This window comes from Pristis pectinata, chromosome 3 (genome assembly GCF_009764475.1).
Source record: "Pristis pectinata isolate sPriPec2 chromosome 3, sPriPec2.1.pri, whole genome shotgun sequence".
In the NCBI taxonomy this organism is placed as follows: Eukaryota; Metazoa; Chordata; class Chondrichthyes; order Rhinopristiformes; family Pristidae; genus Pristis; species Pristis pectinata.
Window position 1 is genome coordinate 47,934,652 of NC_067407.1, and position 26,585 is coordinate 47,961,236.

At 38.6% G+C, this 26,585-nt stretch overlaps 1 protein-coding gene across 12 annotated transcripts in view; it reads right to left on the reverse strand.

The window, feature by feature from the left end:
* Window positions 1–7,470: 7,470 nt before the first annotated feature.
* LOC127568124 (single-stranded DNA-binding protein 3) overlaps window positions 7,471–26,585 on the reverse strand; it is a 139,714-nt gene continuing 120,599 nt past the window's right edge. For 3 of the 12 annotated variants that reach the window (XM_052011456.1, XM_052011462.1, XM_052011466.1), the window contains 11 exons: window positions 25,023–25,089; window positions 24,865–24,938; window positions 23,805–23,893; window positions 23,412–23,460; window positions 15,625–15,660; window positions 14,722–14,776; window positions 12,825–12,895; window positions 12,280–12,358; window positions 11,964–11,992; window positions 10,223–10,324; window positions 7,471–8,948 (listed from right to left, as the gene is read on the reverse strand). In XM_052011456.1, coding sequence (XP_051867416.1) covers window positions 8,910–8,948; window positions 10,223–10,324; window positions 11,964–11,992; window positions 12,280–12,358; window positions 12,825–12,895; window positions 14,722–14,776; window positions 15,625–15,660; window positions 23,412–23,460; window positions 23,805–23,893; window positions 24,865–24,938; window positions 25,023–25,089 — 690 coding nt within the window. In that variant the 3' untranslated portion in view covers window positions 7,471–8,909. Of the gene's footprint in view, window positions 9,003–10,222; window positions 10,325–11,963; window positions 11,993–12,279; window positions 12,359–12,824; window positions 12,896–14,721; window positions 14,777–15,624; window positions 15,661–23,411; window positions 23,461–23,804; window positions 23,894–24,864; window positions 24,939–25,022; window positions 25,090–26,585 lie in introns of all 12 variants that reach the window. The other 9 variants (XM_052011463.1, XM_052011467.1, XM_052011457.1 and 6 more) reach the window with 4 other exon arrangements.

Here is a 26,585-nt window from a genome sequence, read left to right on the forward strand (position 1 = left end):
TCAACAGCAAGGAATCAGAAACAACAGATGGCACATTGACCCAAGGTGGTGCCTCACTTGTGCAGCATCTGCCTGAGAGGTTTGCTCACCCAAGGTATTTTGCATCAGGAATCCAAAAATTGCAGATTTATAGGAAAGGCACCATCTCAATCCAAATATATATAGATGAGCCAAAGAATATGGACATCCTTATCCTTAACCTCTTGTGGGTCTCTCTCTATCTCATGCAGTACATAATTTAAAAAAAATGTTTGTTTTCTTTAAAGAAAATTGCCTAAGAACAAAATCTGCCTTGCATCACATGTGTCTACTTCATTTAAAACCGTAAAGGCACCTTTGCACTGGCACCGTCTGATGTTTTCTATGATATTGCATATAGTGCTTTTGTATCCAACTACTTTCCAGTTTTTCTTGTCCTGCTGCACTCTGTATTCTCTTTAGTTGCTCTTATTATTCTGCACCCCTATCCTCACCAGTAAGGGCTGTTTCAATCATGTTGATCATTGTGCTGATAGCACAAAGAATATAGGGGACAAATATGAGAAATCGAGCCATCAAGCAACACTTAGAATATTTAATGTTAATCCTCAATTAAATGTTTGATTATCAATAAACACATGCACACTTATACAGAAAGAGAATCAACACAAAAGTACTGATTTGGTGGTCAAGTTTTGGCTTGAAAAATTGAGTGTGAGCAAATACTCCCTATTAACAATTTTAACAGTAGAAGAGAATTTCAACATAGGGGAAGGAAGATGACAAATTCTAGTTCAAGGGAATGAGGGGGGTAATGTTGAAACAGCACAGCACAACGAAGTAAATGTGCAATGTGGAAGTTAGAAATGAGGTGGTTAATTACTCAAATAAAATTTTTGATGATCCTTTGGCAAGGGTACAAGGTGTCATGAGATCTTCCAAAAATGGAAATGGGATTCAAATCTCCAAAGTTTAGTTTGAAAGTCTTTAACACAAGTGTAGAAAATAAACATTGAAGAAAAGTTAAGTAAAGTATTGTCATTCATGAGATGAGGGAAGATCCACAAGATACAAGAATGTCCATAGGCTAGATGTTGAGATGGCAATAAAATTGAAATTTCTATCCGATTAAAGGGTTATGTTATTAAGACAGAAATAATTAAGCATTGTAAAGAAGGAGGGGGTTGGTATTAAATGCATCAAAGTCCTTGTGGATCTTGTACAATAATATTCACTAAAAAGTTCAAAACCAGAATACTCGTGGTACATGACACAGGCAACAAGATAGTAAGTCACCATATTCTGGAGGAAAGTGGAAGCAGTTAAAATGAAAAGGAACGCGAACATGTTTCAAAACATGATAAATCATCATTAAGAGACTGAAGCAATAGCAAAGGGCTGTGGTAAATTTAGAGAAAATTTTTAAATAAGGTGGAGATTCAATTGTAGGGATAAAACAAGATATATCATTAATGGACTAGAAAGGAGCAATTGGAGAGCAATTTCCCACCAAAATCTCCTTCAGATGCTAATTGACTTATTTCCTTCCCAGATGGAGCTGAATAAGTATTTGTAGTTTTATTTCCCTCTAGTTACCAGTGCTGTACTTGACCTGGGAATTCACCGAGTTGCCACTGGATGCAAAATGATCTATTCCTTACACTGGTGAGGAGAAAATGTTGGTGGCCATCCAAGGCCAGGACAGTTAGGCCCTTAGTGGAATTGGAACTTTGATAGACAGATAGATAAAAATAACTAACCTTCATTTCCAGCTGAAAAGCTACTTTTTTGGGAAATTACATGAAGGATTCTATCTAGTGGATAACAAGGACTTTGCTAATTTAATAATAATTTAGAATACATTGTGTGGAGTATCACAGCGTTGGTTATCCACCCTCTACATTGGAAGACATGATTGAAGGAGAAAACAAAGGTGTATAGTGTACTTGCATTTAGGAGGAAGGAATAAAGTAGGCTGATAAATGGGAGCAGCTCATGTGTAACCACCAGCTGGATAGAATGTCATGTTTCTCCACTGGACCTTCTAGGTAATAGTTTAAAGATGGGGATTAAACAGTAAATTACTGAACTTTGCCTTTTCATGCAAATTTCTGTACAGGATAAAGTTAAAGAAAATTACATTTACCTGGATATCAAGATCTTTTGCTTGATTGTTAGCAAAACATTTTACTCTTACGTAGTCAACATCTAATACGAGGATACAGTTTTACTAACACCAGTATCACACCATGCAACTCACCCCAGTAATGTCTATGTGGTGATTAACAAGAATGATGGTAAAATGAGGGTTACTGAGCTCAAGGGATGAAAAGAAAAAAACTCAGGCTGGGCCGTTTTGCTTCTGAGCTTGATATTGCTATCACCCAACATCTGCTCAACTACTACAGAATGAAGGCATTCTGAATTTTCACCTCAAGCCTGGAGATCCCAATGTTAGAACTAACCTTGAGACACAAGTTGCAATATTCTTAGAATGCATGGATCTATTTGCCTGCCAAGCACTTGGGGTTCTAGAGTACTATAGGGCTTCAAAACAGGAGCTCTCTCTTAATTAAAATACAGGAACTCCTTTAACACTTATGTATCTACTCAGATTGCAAAACTATCAAAACAATGAGGCAAGTGCAAGTAGAAAATGACTAAGATGTCTTATTTCCATTCCACAATGACCTAACTAATGTTTCTAATACACGACAGAAAACCACAGCATGGTCTCTTTCACAGAATGTAAATTTACACAGGGAAATTCACTTCAATGTAATATTAAAACATTGAAATGTGAGGATTCTGAATCATTTTGAACAAACTCTCAGGTGCACTATCAAACCCAATTTACTTTCAAAAAGCAACTCTGAATATTACATAAAGACTTTGTCTCACTCCAACTAAGTCCATTAATTACACAGCAAATGCAGTATACATACATACAAAATGTAAAAGTGCATCAGTATACTGCAACTTTACATAATGACAATTGAGAGATGTTGGGACTAGAAATAGATGGATAATACTCCTAAGTATCACTAATCTGCATCAAATTTTATTAAGGAAACTTTGTTCACATTAAAAATATACAAAAATAATTTAAGTAATTGTAATGACAAACTTAAAACAACAGTGTGAAAATAGCTATTCCGAAGTTTTTTTTTCCAAATGCAATTTACTTTCAATCTAATTGTTTAAAAAAATTCAACTCCAATTTGGAGACAATTGACCCTATTTTGTTTGAGTATCTTAATAGCAAGCATTCAAAAGGTCAACGCAAAATGAGCCCACCATTTGGTGCACACACACCCTTAGTTATACCTGTAAACATCTGTGGACATTGCATTATAACACAGCCTGTTTTCCCCATATGGCATTCACACGTATCCTTTGGTTTCTGATTTAACTTCAGTTATTCAAGAGATTTCCTTTAACAGACGGATTCAACAAACCTAAAATCATGCTAACTTCTTAACTGGTTTCTTGGTCCAGTTGAATATTAAAACTGCAAGAACCCAAAAGATCTCCAGTAGACTTGATTAACATAGTAAGAGGAGATTTATGTGGAACACGAGAGCCAGCATGGACTAAATAGCTTGGTTTACATTTTACATCAAATCTCTTTGATCAGTCTTTTCATCTGACTCTTAATTCCTTACCACCAGAAAGAATGCATTTAATTATTTATCAAACAAATTTATATTATTCCTTTTGTTGGCTTTCCTTGAGAATTTATCCTACAATTATCACTTTTTAGACAAATCAATTATGCTTCCTCTCACTCTTGGACTTGTTCTTGATACGTGACCATTTTGCCAGAGAATGGAAAAATATTCCTGCATAATCAGAAATGATGTTTTTTCAGATAAGCTTTTAAGAAATTCAGGCCCAACACAACATCCCAGGAAGACAAGATTGAAGTTATTAAGATTACAGGAAAGTTTAAAGATCTTTGAAAAAATACATACTGTGGTACATCTGACAAATTTGCGAGAAAGCCAGATACAATAAATCTAATGATCATTGCCAATAAATACCAGGGTGCAAGTAACTAATTAATTAAAGGAATAAATGCAACAAAGAATCAGTGTCTCAATAATGCAAACAACATTTTATACACTACATCTTAAGTTTAAAAACAGTTGAAATATCTTATACTTGAAAGCATCCCAGATCATTTTGTTGGCACCTGGTTATATTTCTCAATTTTTGGCAAGAAATACAATGCTATTTAGCTTTGCAAATGCAAAGAAAGTTACAGCACCAATTATAAGAAATTAGATAATTTCTATACAATATATTGGCAATCTTCAAAAACAGACAATTCAAAACTAGTCACACTTTAATAGTTTGAAAGATAAAACACATACTCAGGTCAGAAGCAACCATTGATCATATTACATTAGGGCAAAACATTCTTAAAATCCTCATCATAGGTTTAAATATCAAGAGTGAGAAACATCTTTCCTGACTTCCTTATCAAAGATTACCTGTGAGAGAGCTGATGGAAATAGCAAGGCTGGGAGACAGACTGAGAACTGACATCTCATTTATCACTGCATTCAATTTTTATTTTAAAAAACAATTCTAGTGAATTTTTTTGGTGACATTTGTTCAGTACCCCACTCAGTTAATTTTTCAATTCTAAAAAAAACTTAACATTTATCATTCTCCCAGTACATTAACCAGCATTGTCAATTGCAAGTTGGTAAACTGTTGTTTGTTCAAAATCTTCAAATTCTCCTGTGAGTAGCTTTCAAGTGTGGTTCCTGTTCAGTGCCAAGTTGGCCAATACCAACCAGGCTGGCACTGAGCTTCTATGATTGATATTTAGGACAGGGGATCAACAGTAAATGACTCATGCCAGTTATGGTTGAATAATTTGTTATTTGTAACCAATTACCCCAAAACTTAACCTTTAGCTTCCACTTTTTTACATTCCAGGACAAGGGTGTCCAAGGTTACAAAACAAACTTAATTGGCTCATAAGAAAAAATTATACTGTAAACTTTTGGAAAGCTACCAATGATCATGAAACTGTTCTGAACCAGGAGTCAGCATCTTTTAGGTAGGAATGGAAACAAACAGTCGTATAAATTTAATAGCTTAGTCTGTGGCACAACAGAATTGAGGGGATGAAGTATAATCTCGTCCCTTGCTGAAATTTGTAACCTTAGGTATGTCACAGTGCGAAGATAGTTATCTACTGATCTCACATTCATTAAACCCCTTGGTTATTAATTGAAGGGTTGCACGGGGTAAAGGGCTTAGAGATCATTATTCATTTCATGGAAAGCACAAGGCATAGAGAGGGGAATAATTCTGATATACAACAACTGAAAATCCGCTATCACAAGGTGTTCCTTCCCTCGAACAGAAACTGATAGATACTTTAAGTTAATGCAGTTTATTAAAGCTGTACAGTTTCCCAGGGCAGCACCGCTATAATACAAATGTTTTGTCATTTGTATACTTAAACTAGTGAAACAGTCTTTGGAATTTCATCAAAAGGAATATTTCAAATTAATTCCTTTACTTTATTGACAACACTTCAAAATTAGAATTTCTTGTATTAATATGCAAAGTTAGACATTTGAGTATTTGACTATTTCTTGACTTTATTCATAACTCTCAATCTTCACAATATTCTAAACAACTGGACCATGGCTCTTTAACAAGTTTCCTAAAATATCTTTGCATGTTTTTTTATATGGTCCTCAGGACACAAGCACATCAAAAACTTAAAATTTACTTAATTTTACCAACTTCATCCACAATATAATCTGTCCTGTTTCTATCAATTGTAATTCACTGTTACAGTGAATGCTCCAATGGTTAACAAATTACAAAGGTTGTTTCATCATATTGTTATTGTAATCTAGGTGATTCCATGCAGTAACATGCACAGATAATAGAAAAGGCCCAGGTCTATTTACACTGTTCAATATAATGTAGTCCATAGGAAAGCTCAGAAAATCCATGTGCCGAACATTCAGTCACTATTTGTTACTTCCCTTGTTCCTTTTTTGATTTCTTCATTTTTCATGCATTTCTTTCCAACTTCCCTTAATATTTAATTGTGTGCAGGTTAGCTAATTTTTCTTTATCCATCTCCCATTTTTCAATTTTGTTTCAACTGTATGTTTTCCTTTTTCTCAATTGCTATTTTGCTACAGTTTCTCTATTCTTGTTCCATAATTTTTTCATACTTTAAATGATAAAGTATACATGATATATATATATATTCAGCAAAGTGGTTGTCACCTGTTACTTGCAGGAGAATATGCATAGGCAAAATACATAGACAAGATTATCACCATCACTCAATTCTCAACCGTTCTACTACCCCTACTCCTTTTGGCAAAGTTTCATTTGTAGTTTAATGACAGATTATCAAAAATTACACATAGGTAGAAGTTATAATCTCACTGGAAAATGAATCAGATTTGTAAAGAAATACATAAGACTGCAAGGAAAATGGATAATAGGAGATGGCACTGGTGAAATATTAGCATATTGTTGTGTTGGGCCAAATCCCTACACAAAAATCTGCATTTCACCCAAGGGGTGGGGAATTTTACCATGGTTTCAGTTTCCTTTTTTTAAAAAGCAATTTAAATTAATTTCTAATTGTTATTTTTAAATTTCACTTCCCCAGTCCATTCAATTGCAGCTTCCCATTCAAAAACACTTTTAGTAGGTGGATTGGCCTATGCCTCAGTATTTGAGGATACATTTTACGATACAGGTTAATGCTCAAGAATGAAAATACGGTACCTTCCTATTTTAGGCATCCATCACTGATAAACAATCCTACCTCAGGTTAGTAGAAAAGGTGCCATTTAAAGGCATTATACCTTTAACAGGTGCGTCAAACATCTTGGCTGCTTCACATTAAACAGGAATTAGATTCTGTTCTATCCATTTAATTGAACAATCCCCACTGTACTAATGTGAGATTTCAATTTCCCAAAACATCCTGTGTTCTTTGAGCCAATTTTGTCTTTGATTTGGACAAAGTGTGCTCTAAGTCTAACCCCTTATACGTTGAGCCAAGGCTTTCCATACTCATTTTGAGTGTAGCCAAGATGGCAAGAATGAAACTGCTGGCATCACCTTTGCCTGGATTCAGATGCAACTACACAGTTCAGTGTATTGTGCACTCAGAGTGATATCTGACAATTTAGTCCACAGTTCCCACAGCTTGCTGTTTTCATAACCAATTTCCTTTGCACTGTTCAAGTGACAGTTTTAAACAGTTTCCTGGTGTGCCATGGAGCTTTCCCACCTTTCACGAGCAGCACGATCCTTTTCAAACAAATGCCCAGCTCTGCCACAGTCTACTGCACTTCACTATTCCGTACAATACAGAATGGGAATTACTTAAATTGCACCTTGTCCTTAAAAAAAATCCTTTTAAGTTGAGGAACAGGAAACATCAGCATTTCTTCCAACAATTCTTAAGAAAGCAAAGGGGTCAACAAGTTAACAGAAAAGAATCAAAATTAAGTTTTATGTTTATATTTATTACAGCGTTGGAGAAAAGAAACCGTTTCATTCAAAACCATCCCAATGAAGACAATAATTTAGCGAATTTGTAAAATTACATTTGCCAGACTTGTCTTTTTCTCAGTTTAAAATGCACGATTTCCTGGAGACTGAAATCTACAATAAAACACCAAAGTTCATCAGTATGTTCCGATCTGACTGCAACTAGGAGATTTACATACTCGTTCAGCAACTCTACAGCTAAACACAGTTAGATTGATTTGAAAACACATCTAAAAAGGCAATTCATTTAGAAAGATCCTGCTATTTCCCCAACCCCCACCACCCCTCCCCCAAACAAAAACAAAGTATGTTAACATCCCATAACCTGCAGTCAGCACAATAAACACAGTTGACGTTCCTGAAAACTCTGTAAAGGGGTGCAGAAAAACATCCCTCAATAAAACATTAGCAACAAATATTGAACACAAAACTACATTGTAGAATTTTTTCTTTTTTATAACCAGGACTACAAGGTAAGAAACACAGAACAGCTACAATTTTATCAAGAATCAGCACAAGGGTTGTCCAGGCAAGATAATATTTTTACATAACTTGATACACATTGTATAGAATTGGGTTTAAACAAAAGACCATCTACAGGTAGTGTGTAATTGTACAGAGATCCCAGCACGATTGTAGTGCCACTACAACTGTTATTTTCCTCTATTTCAATCACGTCTGTAGTTGTCTCTTTCTCACGTACAGAGTTTTCCTCTGGGTCAATAAAGTTAAGTAACAGAGGAATGAAAGCAATCCAGATTCGAGGTGTGCACATACATGTGGGCACTGGGAAGTGTGGGGGATGGGGTGGAAAAACAGGGTGGGGGGAAATTGGAGAACAGTGGGAGTTGGGAAAAAATATACGCTCCTCTCAAACTGGAACCCCACTTGGGCATATCATCGTTCAGCTACACAGGTATGGAACAAGCCACTGATTAACACCTTGCACCTGGAGGGGGAAGGCTCACAGAAGCAAGAAAAAAATAATCTGTGCCACCAAAAAGAAGGGCCTTCGAAAGTAAACCACATTGTGTAAACGTCCCAGTTAAAATGGCTACAATATGGACAACATCGGATCTTATACCTAGACTAGCGCCTTATTCAGTTCAGCACAAAGATACATGGGTTCAGAGGATGAAGCGGAAGAGGTCTGTTCGGGTGCTAGAGGCGTTTAAATTTTTTTTCTTTGCTTCAAAAAGATGCGATGTGTAACGTACAGTCCTTCCAGGAGAAGGGTTTTATGTCTTGAATCTTTTTTTGTCCTTCATGTTTATGGAATTAAAGAAGTTCAGCCTTTTATTGCGTGAACTCAAAATTGGGGTTTTGCCCCCAGTTCCTCGTCAACACGTTGAACTGCTTCTTGCATACGTTCTTTAATCTTTCCAAAGGGCAGCTGTCTCATCATTCTGGTCCTGGAGAAGGGGGAAGGGGAAAAATCACACGCTCATCGTCATGCTGGGGGAATACTGAAAGAAAGTGACAAGGATTACATGGGTTGGAACCATCCATCTTGTAGCATCTGGGTTCTGCTAAACATGGCAAACTTGCAAACAGTTTGCTGAAACTGACCCCAATATTACATTGTAATTCAATCTCCACTAATGTGGAGGGAGTAATTCATTAAAAGAACATTTTTCTTCATTATCACTGAGAATAAAAACTTGCACAACTGAGTTATGGGATCATTGCCCAATGAGTGGTGGGAACTCAAGCCAGGAACACGAGAATAACTTGTCACCTGTCAATAGCTCCCTCCCACTTTTTTTCCTTCCCTCCATCTGACCCACCCCACAACCGAGCCGTCACTGGCTTAATTTTTAACTAGTTTTTAACCTACAAAACTAAAGCATCCTAAATCCACAGGTATTTTCACTTCTATTTCAAGGGTTTTGGTGCTTTACTCATTTCCACTTATAGCTGAGTAATTCCCAACATTTGCCTTATCAAAAATGCACAGTATGTAAGTAACCTTTTTCCACTCCTCAGTTATGTAATAGCCTACCGAAGAAAATCAGAATTCTTATCAATCATGGCTGACCCCCCCCCCCCCACCCCGTGAAAAATTGCTGATGTAATCAAAAAAAGAAAGTTAGTAAGCACTTTATTATAGTGAAGAATCTATCACTTCATTTAAAAGCAAGTGGCCAAAGATTTGAAAACAAAATCTTGAAGGTGTGGGGAAAGATTTATTGAATAGTATTTGCAGAATGTAGGAATTGCCTCAGTGGGTCAAACAAATTTGCTTTTGCTACAGGATTTTTTCAGTGGGATAAGGCACAAGAGCAAAGCCCAATCCTGTTCTTGCTCCAAGGCCCACCATCTTGTATCTTCTCTCCTTATTAACCTGGAGGTCCTGTGGCCAACAGTTGTACTCCTTCTGCCACCTGGTCTGAGATTTGCTGTTTCTGCATAGACTGGTAAACTTAATCACAACCTTCCTGCTCTGCACTGCTAAACTGGATTGAGATCTGGAATAAGGTTGTCAAGGAGAAATGTTTTGCCCTTCTATCAACTTTAATATAAACAGCTTTGTGTGAACTCATTAGTTATATCAAAGGTAAACACTATTGCATTTCAAGAACCACAGCAGAAATAGAAACATGAGTGACAGTAGCTCACTAAACAAAATCTGCAATGGTTATTCAATGTCAGCAGGTACTTATCTCTGATATTCTCACATACTCACATTATCATTTTGGAAGGAGTGAAGAAAATTTCCTCCTAATTCACCGTCATCCCTCGGAGTGCCTGGAGGATTGGTAATGCTGCTCATGTTGTTGGGAGAGTTCTGAAAAATATAATAATTTCACTCATAGAAAAACCAGCTAAAGTGAACACCAATTCACACAGCTGTTAAATGACCATCTTAAATTTCAGAATTCTGTCAATTCTACATTTATGCCTTCATGAGGTTGTTTCTCATGTTGCCTTCAACAGGGTGCCTCATCAGGTTTTAATCTCATTGTGTGGTACATCAGCTCACAGGGATGTTGGGCAATGCCACACAACATCCTAGAATGACATTGTGGTTTAAAAAAATTGAAAAAGAGAGACCAGTAATTAGACATTCAAGAGTCTGTCAGTGGATCATACCTGTGGTTCTTAATCCACAAGGTGGGACCCCAGGAGCTGGTATGACATCCTGCAACAGTGCTGACCCAGAAGGTCAAAAACACAAATCTCAGCCGACACTGGAAATTGGATAGGGAAAACAGTTCTGGAACTACTTGGGATCATCTGTGCAAATAGGTAGGTAAAGTTAACACCACAGAAAGATGGTACAGATGAACAGTTCCGTGGGAGGAACGAAGGCAGAAGACAGACCCAAGTTAATGACAGGACAGCAGATCATCCACTGACAGGAGTGCAAAAGGGTATGGAATAATGCAAGAACTTAAAGAAATGAGATCCAGCATCTGCAGAATCTCTTGTGTCTCCTTTGACATGCAGAGGGATATGTAGAACTGGAATAGCAGCCAACGTGAAACAACAAAAATCAAAAAGAAAGTTCCAATGCAATTTGAGGCACTTAATCAATGTTACTGCCAGAAGAATTCAGACTCTTACAGAAGGTGCTAATGAGACAGGCTAACACACCAGTGCTTTTGTGAAATGGAGATGTTTTGCACCAGGGCTTGGGAGCCTTGCAGCCACGTCATCCACCTTTTTGTTCTAACATTCTTTGACCACTGGAGCTTTCTCAGGTAAACCAGATTCTCCAAATTTCCTTCCTTTCAAGTATTGTGTAATCATTTTCACATTCTCAACATCTCTTTAGCAAAATTCAGCTAATTTCTATTTCCTCTTTTCGTCGCACCTTTTTAATTTATTTGATCACTACCTTTCCTCACCAAATCCAGACCTCATTTCCCTTCTCCATGTAATTTTATGCAGACTCTGTACACTCAGTTTGCTCCAACTCAGGATGTACATGGGGAAAACAGTCACCAGCTCAGTATGTGGTCAAGGGAAAGGAAGTCAATCAAAACAGTCCTTCAGGGATTTGAATTTATTTGCACACTTAAAATCAGGCGATGATTACACAGACATTTGTAAACTAGATCTGGATAGCAAATACATGTTGGGATGACTGATGCATCTCCTCTGGAGGTACTCAATTCATATGCATGATCCAAACAAAGAAAATACATTTAGCAGCTCTCCCAAACCAGCTCAATGCACTGAAGTTAAACACTAGTAGGGAATTAAACATGTGCAGCCAAAGTCTAGGTTTCTGCATGTGCATCTTGCCCACAACATTTAGTCCTCCTCTGTATGGAACTGTCAAGATTACAGATCCACAATGCCCCCTTCCATTCCACTGTTACTTTGGTTTTGATCAAATAATTTCATCTAGGAACTTATGTTGAATTCTTCTATTATATTCATTATTAAATTCTGTATTAAAGTTACAGCCAGACTCGTACCTTGGGGATCCCGTCCATATCGCCCGACCCTGAGGATAGTAAAAGCAAATATTTTCATTAAAATATCTGACAACACATGACCATTGGTAGAAAAATACTGAAAATTCTAATTCTTCTGTGATATATACATGGTTCAATGACTACTTTAATTTTTCACTCACGTATGCATACAAACTCAACTATTACTTGCTTATTAATTCCAGGACCTCTTTTGCAGCCAAGGACTCAGAAGCCCCCTTAGTTTAAAGTTATTTCTGCTCTCCTGAAAAGGCTTCGATGTCCCTTTATGATTATTCCTGGTAGGAAAGCAACTTACCTAATGATCCATTCATGTGATGTGGCTCAATTCCTCCCATTCCACCCATGGGACCTTCAGAGCCAGGACCCAATGGGAACTGGAAGTAAAACAAAGCATATTGAAATAAGGTCACATGCCAACAATTTCCATGGCAAATATAGTTCAGCAAAATATAGTGCAAAAAACAAGCTGCTGGAGGATCTCAGCGGGAGAGGTAGCATCCATTTTTTTTTGCTCCACATCCCAGAATCTGCAGCCTCGTGTCTCTGCGAAATATAGTACTGATTAAGATGACCACCCAGGAATACAATAAAGCTCTGGTTGAATAGACACAAACTTTAAGGAACAATTAATGGCCATTACTGACAGAGAAACAACAACTAAAGCAGTCACTTGTTTCTATTCATAGATCCTGATGGACTAATGAGTTGAGAAGTTATTTCATTCTTTTTATCTTTTCAACAGTCTGAGTATCAATTTTGTAAAAGTCAAGAGAAAGTTCGCATTTGTGTTTTTGTGATCTGAATGGTATGAGGTTTTCCTTTCATGACAACTATACTTACATTTGATCGGCTTCCTCCAGGTGGAACGGGATTAATCATTGTGTACATGTTGTCACTGGAATTCGTTGAATCTGTATTTGAGGATGAGAAGAACAGCACAGCATATTAATTCAGCTCCCATTCATTCAGAACAAACATGTTACATTTGATAAAACAACAAGGTTTCTTGGTTTTCCAAGTCCTTTAAAATCAAGATTTTCTTTTGGTGTTTTGGCAATAGTTCTGGTTACTTTGCTCATAACACAGTATTTACAGCAGCAAAACAGTCCACATTGTTGCTCCACACTGACATTCCCCCACTCTTCTACACTTAATCCCTCCAAAATACAAAGACTGGGTGACCAGTTTGCAGAACAGCTGCATCAAACAGGGGCGACTCTGAGCTCCGTCACCTGCCATTTTGATTCTCTATCCCACTCTGACCCATCTGTGGCCTCCTGCACTGTCATAATGAGGCCCAACACGAGTTTGAGAAGCAACTTAAACCCAATGTTTTTCCACTTTCCCTGTTCCAAAGGGATTTTGTCAAAACGTTAACTGTTTCTTTTTCCACAGATATTGCCTAATCTGCTGAATGTTTCCATCATTTTATTTTGCAGATTTCTAGGCTCTGCACTTTTGTTTTTGACTTGCATTTTCCTCTTATTTGTCTAACTTCGCTATAAATGCATCTAGGTTACTCACCTCAACTATTTCATATGGCAGCAAGTTCTACATACTAACCATCCTGCATAGGGATGTTGCTCTCAAATTCCCCACTGGATTTATTAGGGACCATCTTATAATTACAGTGCTTAGTCTTTATCTCTCACCTTTTCCTGTCCCCCATCACCCCCTCCTACCAATCACCTACCCTGAAACATGTCTATCCTGTCAAACGTTTTCCCTATCTTGAAGCTCTGAGCCATCCCTCAGTCTGTTCTGCAAGGCAGAAACTATTCAATATTACCTAGGTGCACCCATTCAATTCTGGTATCAAACATGAATGTATTTTCATTTCTTCCCACGCTACTGTAAACTTAAGGAAACAAACCACTCAGAGCATCCAAAGTGTGGTCCAATCAGCACAACATACAAATCTAATATGAATTCTCTGCTTTTCAATTCAATCATCCTGAGATGAGCGGAGCACTCCAACTAAACCACAGTTTTCTTACCACATAATTACACTAGACCAGTGATAGGAATCTAACCACTGAAAACAGGCACCAGGAGTAATTACTTTAACCATATCCATGAACTTACTGAACAGAAAATAACTGAGCCCATGTAAAATCGGCCACCTTATTACAGTGAAAGCTCTGGATTCAATCTGGTTAAAAGACGATTCAAATGCGTTCTTTGATTATTTAATCCAAAATTCACCTATTACAAGTTGTTAAAAAAAAATCTATAAACTACTTCAGTAACCAACCAGAACAATTTATGTATAAAAATTAAACAAGCAGCTCCAAAAATAAATCATATTGGCTTGTTCTTGAATTGAATTGCACTTTTAAGAAAACACTGCTTATGTTCAAAAGGTTAATTTATCCTCACTGTGCAATTAAGCAGGTAATTAAACCATGCTGAGAGTGCTGATGACACAATATAGGGAATTAGCTTGGAGTACTTATTGTGCCCAACACATGTGGGAACCCATCAATAGAGAATTATTAATCTCAATGTTGGCTTTCTCCCAGTCAGTGCTAAAACTGTATGATCAGCACTTACTGATGAAAATACAGGCAGCAAAAGCAGGCAAAGTTCCAATCTATAAAAAAGATTAGTACCAGGACATTTACCTTAAAATGTGGAAATTGCACACATTTTCATATGAAATCTCAAAGGAATTTAAGATTAGCATGTATTTAAAATTATAATGCCAGTGTCAAGAGAGATTCGTGTAATACTGTACCTGCTGGACTTGGCATTATCGGTGTTCCTGGAGGACCTCCACCACCAGGGGGCCCCTGTGAACAAAACGTACATCAGCATTGATTGAATCATTACAGCCTAGAATCGTTTATGCTGCTGTAAGCAAACTGGGCCAAGGCCTTGCTGGGTCACTAAGTACTCTCCGCAGAATACTAGAACACAGTCTATACAACTTAATAGTTTTTCCTGAGACCTCAAGCAAAACCGTGGGATCATTCCAACCAGAGCAGCAATTCTGCCCGAGTCACAGATGGAATTTAATCTATACTTAAACACAGAGCTGCAACTTCACCTTTTGCTCAGTTGTTTTACATTCAGCCAATTTTGGTGAAGCAGAACCAAACACATTACCCTCAAAGCTCCTTACAGTGGGGGCAGATCCCTTTCTCTTTGCAACCTCTTTCCATGGGTGCCGATAACAAATAGTTTCCAAAGTAATTCACCAAAATATTAAATGTTGCTGTGATCTGTTTCAAGAATGAAAAAAGGCTTTAAAGGTATGTAAACTAAATTCAAAATTAAACTAACATGCAGCTATATTTTTTCTGTGGGCACATCTCAGATCAAAATGCTTTCAAGATTCAACATCTCTCATCTCGTGTACATTCCAGGTTATCAAAACACAAGTTGTATTCCAGGTGCTGAGGCAAATTACATTTCCATGCTATACTTTATTTGGCTTTGGATGTGGGAAGAAGCAAGCTACTTTTTTCTTCTTCTCCCAATTAGATCCTTTCCTTCAATGCTCAAGTTTCAGGTCTACAACCAAGCTTTTACCAGGTTGATTTGAACTTCCCACCAGCAGTCACTACTGATCAACAATTTTCCTTCATCTACAAATACTTGTATTATGCACAGCATGCCCAAAAATACAAATACGTACCCCATATGTACCAGGAGACGAAGAGGAGTATGGAATCTGCAAATGAAAAATTCACATTTTAGAGATTTAAGATCATATTTACCAAACAATGGACAGGAATTTAAAATTGCTTTTAAGGAGAAACTTTGCTTGTGTGCAATTTTTTTTCTCTGTTGCTTCATCCCCACCCTTCTTTTACCAGGCACCAAAATTCCTTAGCCATATGCTCATTTTTTTTGTTTAAACAGGGAAGCAAACCAAAAACGTTATCAGACTATTCAGGGAGGACTTGAGGTTATCTCAATCCTGCCAGTCGTTGGAAAACAAGATTTCCTTGGCAGTAATTAAAATACAGGATTTTTCTTGTACATTATCTCCCCACTCTTCCCGATGGGCATCAAGAAAGAAAAGGACTTGAATTTATATAGCTTTTGCAACTGTAATTAATAACTTGCTGTATTGTTGTGATTAATGTAAAAAATCTTAGATGCCAACTTGTGCATAAAAATATCAAAGAGCAAAGTAATAATACCCAAATTATGACCCAGAATTTCCTGCCAGTACAGGACTTCTGTGGCTGCAGGCATACACAAGGTGACAGAGGCCAGAGCAAGCTCTGCTCACTAAACTATTGCAAAAATTGATAGCTGGTTAAGCCATACCCCTCATTTAGCTGTCTGATGAAACTGTCAAAAAGTTAAATATTTCTTCAGTTCAAAAATATACCTGCATTTAAAAAAATATTAAAAATTATAAATTAAAGTTATCAAAAACTACAACACCAAATGCTTTAAATAATGCAATAAGAAAAATTAATATCTTGCAGCATGGTATTAAGGAAATAAGTAAATGAAGACACTATTCCTTTCCTCTATTCCCAGATTTCACACTGGGGAATTGCAACTTTGTCTTCCGCTTGTCTCACATAAAATTTCTGAGCTCAGTGAGGGAGTGTCAATAGTTCCACAGAAAACTGCTGGAATTTTCTGCAAAAACCAGCCCATTGCTTTCTTTTTTAAAAAAAAAGATGTATGTATCACTTAGATCAGGTGCCAAAGTAGAGCAGTGAGATCTTTGATATTCACCTGGAAGGGGAGACAGGGCCTGGAAGACACTGAAGAAGACATTGCAGTGCAGCACTCCCTCAGAACTGTGCTGGAGACTTCTGTGCTCCAAATTTTGCTTCCCTCCAAATCAGGGTATCCCAATTTAAAACTCTATTACTGCACTTTCATCATCATCAGGCCCAAAACCTGGAACAGCTCAACAGAACCATTCCAGTACTTTCACTGCATGGACTGGAACAGCTCACTACTACCTTCTCAAGAACAATTAGAGTTGGGCAATAAATGCCAGCCTTGCCACCAATGTCAACATGCAATTTAAAACGTTCATAAATAATTCAGCAAAGGACTACACCTTTTGGTGCTGTTAGCTTAAATGCAGCCAAGAACATGTATTTACCCACTGATTATCAGGGAAACTGCCTGGAAGTGCTTTTATCTGCCATTACTATTGCAAGAATTATCACCATTCTTCCAACTCATCTTCCAAATAAATGAGAAGCACGTAAGGCTTAAGGATTAAAAAAAACAGTTCTTCTGCTAATTAGTATGCATTAAGTTAACAAAACTTTAATGTCCCCAAGCTGGAATATTCAGAAGTAGCTCAATGACATCTCTTTGAAAAAGTAATGCTGAGAATCTACCAAGAATATCATTGATAATTCGGCAGAATAAATCATTCGAGAACAGTCTAACCCACATGTAAAATGTGAACCAGCTATTATCTAGAATGCATAATGGAACAGGTTTTTAAATATAATGATATAAAACATTTGAGACAAGGCTTACTGCTTCAGAACAAACAATGCTAGAGGAACATTGTCCTGCCTTAAAGACTCCCAAACTTTTGTATAATCAAGCCAGTCTATCTGAAAATATAATACAATGGAAATAACATGGAGAACAATATAAGGTTACCTCCCAAGCTTTTTTTTGAAAACAAAGCCACACAGAATATCATATTAGAAGAGGTGATTATAAACAAAGTGCAACCGTATGAAAATTAGAATTTACAGATCCAGTTAAAGCAGGTTACTTGTGCACCATTTCCTATGCTGCACAACTTACAACCATGGAAAGGAGGAGTAGAATTGCTTGTAGCATTACTCTGCATTTCCTGTTCTTTCATTTAAAAGAAAGACTAACACATTTCCTACTTATCGTATTTAACATATTTTAATTGGAAATACTCATTAATTACAATGAGGACATACTAAGTTTAGGGACATTCAGCATGGGTTTAAGGAAAGGTTCCGCATGACTAACTTGGTTGAATTTTTTTCTGAGCATGGAACAAGGAGGGTTGAAATGGGCAGTGCATCCGAGGGAGTATACATGGATTTTAGCAGAGCTTTTGACAGGTCCCATGTGGCAGATTGGTCAGAGAAGTAATGGGATTAAGGGGGGGAGGGTGTGCAAATTGGACCCAAAATAAGCTTACCACCTGAAAGCTGATAAAAGATATCTTTATTAGTCACATGTACATTGAAACACAGTGAAATGCATCTTTTTTGTGCAGGATGTTCTGAGGGCAGCCCGCAAGTGTTGCCACGCTTCCAGTGCCAACATAGCATTCCCATTGATGGGTGCCTTTTTGATTAGGAGTATACTACCACTGAGGTTCTATACAGCTCAGTACTTAGTTCCTTGCTGTGTGGATTTTATTAATAATTTAGACATAAATGTCAGAACCACAATAAAGTAGTTTACAGATGATACAAAATGCACTGTGTGGTTGAACACTTCGACTGCAGGAAGATTTTGAGCAGGAAAATGGCAAATGGAATTTAATCCAGAGTAGTGCAAAGTGATGCATGTGGCGAGGTGCAACAAGTGAAGAAATGGGAGGATATCAAGTGGTGTGGAGGAACAGAGGGATTTAAGTATAAATCCACAGATAGTGCAATAATGTGGGTTATAATGGCATTCAGATTACTTTCCTTTATTAGCCAAGGCACGGAGTACAAGGGCAGGGAGGCAATACCAGAACTGTATGAACACAAGAAATAGGAGTTGGCCATTTGAGGCTGCTTTGCCATTCACCATGGCTGATTTTCCTGCACTATTCCCATACCCCTTGAATCCATTAATATCCAGTCTATTGACCTGGATAAATGTGAAGTCACAGAAGTACACGGCATGAAAAGAAGCACTTCAATCCACTGGGTCCACACTCATTCTACTCCACACTATTTTATTCTCCCCATATTCCCATCAGCTCTCCCCAGATAAGACCACTCACCTACACATCAGGGGAATTTACAGTGGCCAGGTAACTAGTAACCATTTGAGATGTGGGAGAAAGCCAAGGCACCTGGAGACACGCAAGTTCCACACAGGTAGCACTGGAGGGCAGGGTTTAACCTAGGTTGGTGGAGCCATGAGGCAGCAGCTTTACTAGCCGCATTTGTGTCTCTTCTGTTCTGAATGAAATCAACGACTTGGTCTCCACATCCCTTCTATACAAGGAATTCCAGAAGTTCACCACTCTGAGTCAAAAGGTTTCTCTTGTTATCAGTCCTAAACTGCCTGCCCATTATTCTCAAGTTTATCCTCTGGTTCCACACACCCCAGTGAGGCAAAACATCCTGTCTGTCCCCAGTCTGTCAAGCCTTTTAACTATTTTCTAAGCTTTTAAACAAGATCTCCCCTCATTCTTCTGAGCTCTGAAGGATGGTCTCTAGAGAATACAAACACAGTCTATCCAAACCTCTCCTCATACAGCAAATTCACCATCCCTGGAACTAATCTAGTAAAACTTTACTGATTTCTCTCTACAGCAAGTACATCCTTTCCTGCAACATGGAGATCAAAACTGCACACAATACTCCAGATGCAGTCTCACTAAGGCCCTATACAACTGCAGTAAGACTTCATTCAAATTTTCTTGTACATATTCTCCCCAGGTTATGACAGGGTTCAGTTCCTGTGAACCGTTGGTAATCTGGACAGTTTGCAAGTCGGAAGTGTGGCCAGAGTTCCCATTCAGTAGATGATGCCTGCCACCCTGCAGCAACTGGTAAATCCGTCCCGGCTGTCTCCCAAACAGTCGTTCGTATATAAGGGCTGTACATAAGTTAGGGGTTCGTAACCTGGGGAGGACGTGTAATAAAGAAAAACGTACCATTTGTCTTCTTAGTCACTTGGTGTACCCCCAAGTTTGCCTTTAGACACTTGTGTACAAGCACACGTTCATTCCTTTGAACAACACTGCCCAATCTTTCACCATTTAACAATTACTCTGCTTTTGTTTTGTGCATCAATGAGGATAACCTCGCATTTATCTACATTACATTCCATCTGTCCTCACTGACTCATTCAGCTTGTCCACATCCCCTTGAAGCTCCTAGATCCTCTTCTGTACTTAGGTTAGTATCATTAGCAAACCTGGAAATAAGACACAGTTCCCTCAAGCCAAATCTTTGAGATAAATTATGAAAAGTTGCGGCTAATACATCCATCACTGCTGTTCCCCTCCAGTCAGCCTGCCAACCCAAGAATAATCCACTCTTTGCTTTCAGTCTAATCCATCCATATCATTATATTACTGCCAATTCCAATCTTCCATGCAGAACTTTACTGAATACCTTACGAAAATCTAAAGACCCCATATCTGCCAGCTCCCCCTTATCTATTCCATTAGTCACATCCTCAAAGAACTTCAGCAGATTAAATCAAATGCACTTTTCCTTTCATTAATCCATGTTGGATCTACTCAGTCCTGTTATTCTTTGAGGCATTCTGTTATTACAACCATTACAGATGCCAGCATTCTCCTTAGCGTTGACATCAGGCTAACAGGTTAGTAATTTCCCTGTTTTCATGCTTTGTCCTTTCTTAAATATGGAGGTCACACTTCCTATCCTCCAATCCACTGGAACAATTCCACAATCTATAGATCTTGGCAATAAGATAACCAGAGCATCCATCATTTCTAAAGTCACCTCATTGAAAACTCAGGGCTGCAAGCCATTGGGTCCTCAGGATTTATCAACTTAAGTTTACCAACTTCTCTAGTACAGGGGCTCCCCAGGTTATGAATGACCTGACTTACAGAAATCCTACTTTACCCAAGTTTTCCCGTATATTTTTTTTTGAAAAGCATTCTGGAGACACAAGGGACTACAGATGCTGGAATCTGGATCAAAAAACAAGATGCTGGAGGAAATCAGGTCAGGCAGCATTTTAGGAGGGAAAGGGACAGTTGACGTTTTGGGGGTGGGGGGGCGGGGCAGACCCTTCATCTGGACTGAAAGAGCAGAGGGGAGATAGCAAGTGTAAAGAGGTGAGGGGAAGGCGTGGCGCAAGAGCTGGCAGGACGGGGTGATAGATGGAAGAGGGAAGAGTGAAAAAAGCAAGAGAGACGCTGGGAGGTGAGAAGTGGAGGCAACAAAGGGCTGCAGATAACAGAACTTGATAGGAGAGGAAGGTGGAGCATGGAACTAAATAAGAGTGGTGGGATGGGCAGATGGGAACAGTGGGGGGAGTCCACCCAGTGGTCGGAGTGTGTGTGGGTGATGGGCAGATGGAAAAATGGAGGGGAAAGGAATAGTGTGATTGGGACTGGAGGGGATGTGGGTGTGTAGGAGGAACTGGGTAAATCAGGAGGAGAGGGAAAAAAAAGGGACGGAGGGGGAGTAGGTTACTTGAAATAGGAGAATTCAATGCTCATGCCTTTGGGTTGTAGAATACCCAGGCGGGAACATGAGGTGCTGTTCTTCTAGTTTGCGATTGGCATCATCCTGGCAATGGTGGCAGACAGGTCGGTGTGGTAATTGGGAGGTGAATTAAAATAACTTCCAACCAGGAGCTCTAGATGGCCATGGTGGATGGAGTACAGATGCTCAGCAAAACACTTAGTCTCATATTTTATTAGTTTAATTATGGGCAATATTAGGGTGATTATTCATTGAAATGAAATTATATCAAGTCGATGTAGAGTGGGTTGCTCTCAAAAATGGAATGGTTTCCGACTTACAGAGAAATTGGCTTATGGACAATTCTCAGGAATGGAAACCCCAACGTAGCCTAGGGATTGCCTGAGTTCCTTCACTCTCAGTAGACTCTTGATTTCTAATACACCAGGCAAGGTTTTGTGTCTGTGCGTCTTCATGGAAGAAAAGTAACTGGAGCAAAAAAAAAATTGTCAGAGGAACTCAGGTCGAGCAGCTTTCTGTTGGGGTGGGGGTGAGAGGAACAGTCAACTTTTTGGTTCAAGATTATGCAACAGGACCTGATGCTGGGTCTCAACCCGAAACGTCGACAATTTCTCTCTCCCCCTCCACAGATGCTGCTTGACCCATTAAGTTCCTCCAGCAGTTTGTTTTCTGCTCCAGATTCCAACATCTGCAGTCTCGTGTCTCGAAGTAACTGTCTAATTCCTCACCCATTTCCTTATTCCCCATTAGAAATTCTCATGCTTTTACATAATAGGCCTATTCATGCCCCTGCTAGTCTCTTTTTTTTAAAAATGTATCTATAAAGTATCCTGCTGTTTTCATACTTCTTACCAATTCATTTTTTCTGAGGGTGATGGTATTCTAAAGTTCACAGGCTGAAAGGATGGTTGTGGCAGAAAACCTAACTGCATTTAAACAGTATCTGGACGTATATTTGAAGACTCATAATTTGCAAGACTACTGACCAAGTGCTGGAAGGTGGGATTAGGCTGGGTTGCTCTTTATCAGCTGGACAAACATAATGGGCCAAATGGCCTCCTTCTAAATTTTCAATTTTATTGAAAATATTACTTTCTTTATTTCTTCCTCCGAAATGGGAGCATCTAACGTAGAGTGTTCATTTAAAGATAATTGGGGAGTCTTCAAATCTCTTAAAAATTCATGTATTAAAGTAGGATCCTCAGGGGATTCTGACTGGTATAAAGAAGAATAAAATTCTTAAAAGGACTTGTTAATTTGAACTTGATCTATCGTGTAGGTACCATCTGGTTTATGAATTTTATTAATCTGACGTTTAGATATAGTAGCTTTCAATTGGTTGGCCAATAATTTACCAGATTTGTCACCATGTGTATAAAATTGACTTTTGTTTTTAAGTAGTAGATTTTCAATTGAACAATTTTATATGATTCTATTATAATAGTAATTAAACATTTGCAACTAGGAAAACAGATGCTCCATATGAGATGATACTAAATAGAAAGCAAACAGTTACATGGTGATCTGATGGAGATCTTGAAGACTACAGAAGTGTTTGATACGGTAGACTTCATGTTATTCCCACTTGAGGTCGTCAAAGCTGGGAGCACCCCAAAATCCGAGGAGGAATTCAGGAATGCATCTGTACCTTTAAAGTAATTGAATTTGAAACCTGCTTCTTCTCGCACAAGATGGTCAATCTCTGGCATTCTCTACCCAGCAGGTTGTGAAGGCTAGATCACAAGGGATATTTAAAGATTAGATATATTTTTGAAAGATCAAGGCTATGGGGAACTGGCACAGAAGAGGAGATAAGGCCTGGGCAGAAAAGCCGTGATCATATTGAATTGTGGGGGCAGCCTGAGGGGCCTCCTGCTCTACTTTCTTACATTCTTTCACAGAGTTGCTGAGGCTAGTAGTATTTGTGATAAATGAAGGAACAGAATGTTATATTAACAAGAGATGGGGAGGACACAAAGAACTGTGTGGGACATAAACATTGGCACAGATCTGTTGAGCAACATGTCTCATTACTATGCAGTGTTATATGTATATGCAACAGCATGCAAAAGGCAGTATTACTCACTGAGTTAGCGTTGGAAGGATTAGGCCATGGTCGCCCAGCCCCCGGACCCCTGAAAAAACAGTGTGAACAGTTATTTTCCTATTGCACTAACTCTTGGTTCATTTTCACACCAAGTCTTAACAAGTCTTCACTAAACCTTCAATTATCTTTAACTTACTCAGCACAACTAAAGTCAGCCACGGTAAAAATTCCAAATTCTTTTTATATATTTATATAAATAAATAAATAAAAATCAAAGAAATAGTCAAGAGAGTAAAAAAAAAGTGCATGTTCCTCACTAGTTTGAAATCATGCAAGCAAAGGAAATACCTTGTAAACTAATCAACAATACATTGGAAGTTTAAAACTGACCATCTCCACTTTTAACAACTTGACTGAACACAAGAGACTTACATGTTCATTCCAGCCATGCCTGGACCTATTGAATTGGGTGGAGGTCTCATTGAACCGCCATAGTTCTGCAACGATAACCAAGGATCAGACTACCATAACGAGAAGGAAACCAGTGAAGGGCAGGGAAGGGAAGAAAAAAAAGTTAGTTAATAAGTTATCATGCACATTCCCAATATTTGTGCCAAAAGAAAACAATGCCACTGACATCAAACAGATTCTCAGTCTCAATTTTATTTTTAAGGGCAATTTCAAACCCAAATGGATCCTGCAGTCCAATGGAGACAATTACTTTCATCACATGACACCCACCCAAATTCAATCACATGTCAGCAGGTAAAAATTCAGCCTCTTAAGTTCACAATCATCCCAACAGATTTCCGTTTTTTTCCCCTTACTGGATAGGTGAATTGCCCTTAAACATTTGATCAAAACTGAATGGGTAACTAGAAAAATCAACCAATGTTGAGAGTTGATGCTGAGCATGCCCATGCTCAACACAGAAATTCCTCTTCAAATCCTGCAGTTTAGCACGATATTAAAAACTGCACCTCCGACAGTGCTGCACTGCATCAATGATATGCTGAAAATTCTGCCCAAATGCTTAGGATAAACTTTTAGGATTGTGTTTGAACCCATAACCTTCTGACTTAGAAGTGAAAATAACAACCAATGAACCAGGGCTGAGAGAGAATTTTACTCTGGTTGACATTTCTTCCCTTTCTAGATCAGAAGTACTGTGAACAACCACGGTATCCAAATCCAGATAGGATCACTAAGGTTAAACTGGGATCTTATGGCACATTTGATAGACTTACTCAGTAGCCATTGGAGAATTCCAAATACTACTTCCACTAAATAAAAACAAGGGCTCGGTTTCAACTGATCTGCACAACCTAAATGAATAAAATACAAGACTCATCATAGAGGAAGGAGGAAGCCAATCAGCCATGCCAGGGCTTGTTGACAACTGGTGGGCAATGAAAATTACAGGATTCTACTAAAATGTAATTCCCACCTGCAAGCATAGAAATTGAAAGAATGCAGTTCCCGTACTGCTTACCTGCTGTCCCATTGGGCCCATCCCTCGTGGAGGAGGATTCATTCTCTGCATTGGTCCACCCATACCAGGGTGTCCTATAACAAGGGAGAGGAAACTTCATGAAGTGAACACCACAGAATTTTTTTGACTCCTAACTGGAGTTGGGAAAAACACCTCACCTTGCTGCCGTGTGGGATCCAATGTGTTCGGTAGCAATGGCTGCGCACCAGGAACACCACCTGGGGGCTAAAAACAATTGCAGGATTACTAAATTGCATCCAGTTTCACAAAACCTGCCTCTGCTCCACACACAATTAATGGATATCCATGTGCCAGTTGGTTAATGAAGGAAGGAGAGACGAGGGAGAGTGTGTGGGGCCACAGTAGGGGTGGCCGCAAAGGATGAATAATTGCACATTTCCTGTAATCGCAGCTTTCCAAAAATAGCACTGGAATTTGCACGTTTGAAGCATCATGAAGAAATTGTAATGGCTAAGTTTGATGAAATAACATACTGTATATTGAAGTGATAAAATACTCCTGTGCTCTTTTTCTCCCCCCTCTCCTTAGGCACAAATTTTCTCCCCCCACCCTGAGCCCCTCAATGTTATGGATCCAAGTGGTCATCTTGTGTGTAATCCAAGAATAGCAAGTGTTAAGTTATTGCTGCAACAGCCGGGAGCATCATAAACCTGATCTGCTGAAAACCACCTTTACATTAGGAGGCCACTGGATAGTGATGCAGAGTGGGAACACTTGTCAATGTTACATCTCCCTCATGCAGTGGCTCCCAAGGCCAATTGGAAACTAACCCAAAATCCAGTTGGGATTAATAATCAAGCAAAAACTTTTAACTAAACCTAGTGCAGGGATCGACTATACCCTAAGCAACTGGAAGAATTACACTTATTTCCTTTTCGTGGTTTGATAACGTGCAGACCCACTCAAAGGGAACACGCTGAATGAAAATGAGTTTACAAATAAACCAAGCTCGCTTCGATTAAAAAAAATTTAAAATAAAACAAGCAGACATATCTTTCAAAGATAATCTATTCAAATCTTCTACTAAGCAATGCTACACCTTGTATTCGTCATTGGCATGAACTGTAGCAAGACCTTTGACAAGATCCTGCATGGTAGGCTAGTCTGAAATCCAGGGTGAGCTAGCGAATTGGATATGATATTGGCTTGATGGTAGGAATTAAAAGCTGATTGTGAGGCTTGTGACCAGTGATGTGCTGCAGGGATCTGAGTGCTGGGTCTCCTGTGGCTTGTCAGATATCTATTTATTTATTTATTTTTAACAAGTAGGATAAGAATGCAGATGTCATGATTAGTAAATTTGCAGATGACACTGATATTGATGATATAGTGGACAATGAAGAAAGTTGTCTGAAGTTATAGCAGGATGTAGACAAACTGGGAAAAGTGGGTAAGGGAATGGCAGATGGAATTTAACTCAGGCAGGACATACACAATGAATGGGGAGTGTTGTCAAACAGAGAGAGATGGGGTACAAGTACATGGTTTCCTGAAAATTGGAACAGGTAGACAGGGTGGTAAGGAAGGTGCATTGCTTGCCTTCGTTGGCTGAGGTGTTGAGTACAAGAGTTGGGACATCATGTTACAGCTGCACAAAATGTTGGTTAGGCTGCACGGGGTATTGTGTTGCTTCACTGTCAGGACGTGATTAAGTTAGAGAGGGTGCAGAGAAGATTCAGGAGGACGTTGCCTGGATTGGA